This window comes from Lentinula edodes (assembly GCF_021015755.1).
Source record: "Lentinula edodes strain Le(Bin) 0899 ss11 chromosome Unknown C8R40scaffold_65, whole genome shotgun sequence".
Taxonomy (NCBI): Eukaryota; Fungi; Basidiomycota; class Agaricomycetes; order Agaricales; family Omphalotaceae; genus Lentinula; species Lentinula edodes.
In genome coordinates this window covers 82,353-87,467 of record NW_025764371.1, presented here as the reverse complement: position 1 = coordinate 87,467, position 5,115 = coordinate 82,353, and the positions used below count along the sequence as shown (strand labels likewise).

The following is a 5,115-nucleotide window of genomic DNA, read 5'->3' as shown; positions in this document are numbered from 1 at the left end:
ATGGAACCAGACAGCACTGCAGACTCGGAAACAGGAAGTCCTACTGTTTGTCGATTGGACCAACCTTGATTGCGAATTAACGCTGACAATTCATAGCCCTCTGGATGGTGGAGAAGGCAAACATACGACTATTGCAGCTATTATCTGGATGGTGATGGGATCATCCAAAAGATATATCACAACCCAGCAGACGTAGAGGAATCGTGAGCCAATGCGATACCATGTTGTACTGGTTTTAGGAACACTGAAATCCAATGCAGGAGGACAAGAGGACGAGCGAGGCCTCCCCCTCCTCAAAAGGGAGCTCTTAAGAAGACCGAAATCCCCAGTCAGTGAGCCATCTTCTCCTTGAGGCTCTGTACCGATGTCAATTAGGCTCTGCCAAGGATGCTGTCAGGGGATCTACCCCAGTTAGCTTTGAGCCTCCAGCGCGGCCTCCAAAGTACTTCTTGCAAGGGAAACCTCGTATGAGCAATGCTGCGGACGACTCGTATGGACCTACAAAGTTGGAGATGAATCGGTTCAGATCGCATGATAGCGAGGGAGAAACAGCCTGGCACTCTAGTCAGTCACCGAATGACCTCGACGCTCCTCCGCCTGAGACCACAACTCCCAGGATTTTAGGGACGATATATGTCCACAGGAATACTAGAGATGGGGGCTATCAAATCTGGGTCTGGTGCAATCACAAAGGTAGCGAACGAGAGCTCTGGTGGCGGGCTGTAGATCTGGAGAATGAGCAGTTCGCACACCCCAAGATTGCAACGAGGTCACTAAAGTTAACTTCTGGGGGGAAACCTAGTTGGGTTCTGAATAGCACGTTGACAACGTATCGAAACCGGAGTGCAAAGCGGTCCAGGTCGCGACCCGCCACAGGCTCGACATTAGGTTCTACAGAGTCTGCTAGTGCAGCAAAATGAGCTATGTCGTGTTTTTCTTCTGTCCTATAATGGCCTTGTATGGTAAGAGTTCTTTGCGACCTGAAGCTATGCCGAAACCACGTAGTTTGACTCGTGGAATCGGCATGAAGAGGCAGTAAAGGAAGGAGACGAGAAGGAAGTCCGAATTAGAAATATCTGTGATTGCTCATGGTCAGCTGTCGTACTCCATCACCTGATACCATGGCACAAGTCTGTCGCGTCGTAACTCTTTGAGACGACTCTACGTATGATATGCATCGCAGACCTCTTCAAGCAAGCACACTGTCTGTCATGTTATGTCATATAAGCTCATGCCCCGCATGCTGTACGCGAGGCTGAATGAACCAAATCTTACCAAAAACTCTCATTCGCGATAGTGAAGGTTGGTCTGTACTCATGAATACAGAGGAAGAGCCACCTGCTCATCATGGAGTATATGCTCCATCGCCGGTAATTTCCATATTCCCAATAATTCGACACACTGATACTCCGTTAGCGGGCATCCAACTTTCCAACGCACTCTTGGAGGGACGACGACAAGGTTATTGACAGCGAGGATGAAACGATAGGATATAGTAGCCGCTCTAGTGAATATAGTGACACAGATCGGAGCATCCTGAATGTTATTGAGTTGAATGTTTTTGTGTCGATCGGTTCACTGACTGAGCATTTTACAGGACTTCCAACTACAGAACACAGTGCGTTGCATGCTGTTTCTGTTCCGATTGGGCACATAACCTTCCATAGGGCTCAAGCAGTACTCCACGGCCTACCACGACTGATATTGAGAATCTGATACTTGGATTATCAACGAGCGCTTCCATCTCGTCAACCACCGATACTCAAATCCTCGGAAATATGGCGAGTTTGACTCTCCGAAAAATCTACACCTCATTATGATATATTTGCCTTCATAGGACCCAGCCAGTACTCCGAAACCCCCCATTGATAGTCAGATACCCGAGTCTATGGAGAATGTTTTCATACTTTCAAGCCCTGAAGCTCTATATAGGCAGCTGGTGAGTGTCTGATTGTATGGATCTCAAAGAATGCTCATTTGCCTTGCAAAGACTACAGAGCCTATCATGAGTGGCATCAAAGATCAGATTCCGACGAAAGCGTCTTCATCATTGACCACTGATACTCCGATGGGGGTGCCTGCATTTTCTGTGTCAATGTTGCATGTCTGACGATTTTCCATCATAGAACTCAGCTAGCTCTCTACTAGGACACACGATGGACAATCTCGATACTCACAGAAAGAATGTGAGCTTGAACATACATTCCATCCGCAGATTTAGTCTTACGTTGCCCTGTTCAGAACTCAGCCGGTCCTTCAGAGGGATCAGATTGTCTGGCAGAGGAATTAGGACGTCCTTCTGAGCGACCAGGATATCATTCGAAAGGAGGGCATGCTTCGGAGGGGTCAGGACATCCTTCGGAGGGATCAGGATGTCCTTCGGAAGGATCGGATCCCCTGAAATGGTTTCAAAGCATTGTTGTGAGTATGTACTTATCTTACATTGACGCCATGGACTAATGCTCCTCCATCGAGTAGATTGTTGATGACCTTCAACTCTCCCGAATTTTGTTCAAGGCGGGTGCTCTGATTTACCTGCTCTTCCTAATCAGAGCGCTCCAGAAGATCTATGCAATGTTTTGGAACCAACCCCTTGCTGTTGCTGTCGGAAGTCTGATTTGCAGTATTGTATTGTTCATTCTCATTCAATACCATCCCCCGACGCAGGTCCAACTCAAAGTCACTAACAAGGTGGGTGTTACACTATAGCGAATGCTTTCATTACTCATTGCTGAAAAGTTCGAAATTCCACAAGTTGCAGTTGATGCTATCATCTTTATAGGATCCTTCACATGCGTCTCATTCGTGTTACAGATGATTCTCATTATCGGAGAGTTAGTAGCTTACTAGGAGCCATAAATTCATGTTCAACTAAGTGTAAAGTTCAATACAAAGAAATGGATTTCGATGATCACATTATTAGAATACTCGATGAGAACATAGAACACCGTGAAATGTATTCAGCATTGTATGTACAGGATACACTATGCCAAGATCATACCAATACCTCCCCATCAGATCGGCAAGTTGCATTCTTTCTTGAGATATTCGACTGCAAGGGCATCATTCTTATTCGAAAGTGTGTGTGCTCTTTGAAACTTCAAGTGCGTATGCCATTCTTGAGGAGTCATCAGCACCACAGGCTCAGTAGATTCGTGGATTTTGGTCAGTCGCTTTTGAAACCAATCTTTGGCATCTTTTGACCAGAATCCACAGTTAAGCCCACATGTTCTCCATGAATTCGGACGAGGCCACCAGGATCGTATTATAGTCTGTTGTACACCCTCCTTCGAGATGATGCCTCAACAAAATAATGAGAGATAGACATGAGAAAAAAGTACACACATACCTGTAGCAACCTCATATGTACCGCATATGAGATCCATTTCTTCAGTCGTCAGTTGGTTGTCCCAGAATGCACGGCCTCGGCCCATTTCCCACACACAAAGTGCATGCTCTCCTTCTTGCAGAGCATGTACAGTAGGTCCATCACAGACATCATCTTCATTAACAATCTCACGAGCTAATCGAGCAACTATGCCTCCACCTAACAATGCAGCACGACCTCTAGCTGAGCGTAGGAACTCGTCGCGAACAACCTCATATGCATGATAATCTTGTGAAATAGGAAGAAATTATGCTGGACGAAAACCCAGAACTGCAGGTCGACGGCGCGGGATCACCTTGCATATTCGAGGAGGATAGCTAGCTATCAGAGTATTGAATGGTAAACCCTCTTTGATTAAGCACCTGATGATATCTACCGTTCCTGGACCCCACTTCCTACGAGCTATTTCCAGAACGGTGGCTGCGCTGTGTAATGCAATTAGATATGGCTCATTATCCGTAGCATTTTGTGCCTGTATTAAGAAATGGTATCCGTGGTACGAGGACAGGACATCAACCTCGAACAGAATCTGAGGTCTCAAGGACCCATTCCTGATGGTCAAATCATACTCTTGGGGTGCATGCCGTAGATCTACTGTCTCTAACAATTGCATGACAAGATTGATTATCTGTAGCTTGACATGATCTTCTGGTCCATCAGGTACGGGCGGGCGTCCACATCCAAGCAAGCCCAATACTTTCTTCCAAAGCCTAGGTAGAACCACAACTTCTCTATTGTCTTGGAGGGGTCGTTTAAGAAGACCGAATCGATGGTGGGCAACGTCTTCGATGGCCTCTGAAAAGGTTATAGGTACCACGGGCAAGTGCTTTGCAGGCTGAAGACGAGCAACATAAGCATATGAGGAAGCGGGGCCGACGTCATAGCCCGCTTCCACATGTGATTGTGAGCGTGTAGAGATAAAAAAATCATCGTCAGAGTCATCCCCGAAGGAGTCTAAATCACCACCGTGAGGATCCAGGTCCGTGCAGACCTCCCATTCATCAGCAACAGAATCATAACGCCGTTGGCTTGGGCCATATCTCTCCCAGATATCCTCATAATTACTCCTTCCAACAGCTGTCCGCACCCTGATACCCTCTACAAGGTCCCAGTAATAGACATGAGCACCTTTCCGACCCGGAGGTCGATCTCTCCTAGCATTTTCTTCCCGCTGTAAGCAAGACTGCTTTTCGGATGCCGCTTCCGATGCGATAGCTTTGAGTCTATGAGCTTCTTGTTAAGATCATGTACACCATATAACCGTGCCAAAGCCACAAGGTGTCTAAGTGCGGAAGACGAGTGGGACAGTAGTGAAGTTATTAACAACACCGCCGTTACGCCGTTAGTCCCCGGAGATCGAGAGTAGAGAAGGGAGGAACTGAGAAGCAGCCAAGTCGGAGCGGCGGTATTGCCGGTGACGAGGAGCGAGCCAGAGAACGTCTAAGTCCTAAGGTTATAGTAGAGAGTACTCCAAGGCATTGAGCCTGAAGACTTAGAGAGGAGTTAAGTTGGGAAGGGAGATCTAAGTTGATAATTAAACTGAGGAACTACAGTAGCGTACAAGCAGTATTTATATCTACGGAGCGGCGCAGCGGGGCGGAGCGCCAGACTAACTACTAGGAGTTATACATGTAGTCCTGCAGGGTAAAGTAAAAGACAATAAGAAGGAGCTAGAGTGAATGGGTATGTGTAGCGAGAAAGAACAATAAGGAGAGATTACAATAAAA

General features: G+C 46.8%; 3 protein-coding genes across 3 annotated transcripts; 2 read left to right on the top strand and 1 right to left on the bottom strand.

Moving 5' to 3' along the window:
- On the top strand, positions 1–920 carry C8R40DRAFT_1074644 (uncharacterized protein; the record flags this gene model as incomplete). Its single annotated transcript, XM_046226744.1, has 4 exons — positions 1–45; positions 97–203; positions 261–328; positions 376–920. 4 exons carry the CDS (start codon positions 1–3, stop codon positions 918–920), a joined length of 765 nt encoding a protein of 254 aa, XP_046079768.1.
- A 168-nt stretch (positions 921–1,088) lies between these two features.
- Positions 1,089–2,850, top strand: C8R40DRAFT_1177515 (uncharacterized protein; the record flags this gene model as incomplete). Its single annotated transcript, XM_046232699.1, has 11 exons — positions 1,089–1,130; positions 1,184–1,245; positions 1,298–1,370; positions 1,417–1,542; positions 1,598–1,618; positions 1,838–1,939; positions 1,991–2,074; positions 2,127–2,186; positions 2,242–2,421; positions 2,479–2,691; positions 2,740–2,850. 11 exons carry the CDS (start codon positions 1,089–1,091, stop codon positions 2,848–2,850), a joined length of 1,074 nt encoding a protein of 357 aa, XP_046079767.1.
- A 311-nt stretch (positions 2,851–3,161) lies between these two features.
- On the bottom strand, positions 3,162–3,416 carry C8R40DRAFT_993665 (uncharacterized protein; the record flags this gene model as incomplete). The annotated part of the gene is made up of 2 exons (XM_046236751.1): positions 3,162–3,272; positions 3,327–3,416. Coding segments are annotated over 2 exons (201 nt in total), but the record flags the coding sequence as incomplete, so codon positions are not given.
- Positions 3,417–5,115: the final 1,699 nt, after the last annotated feature.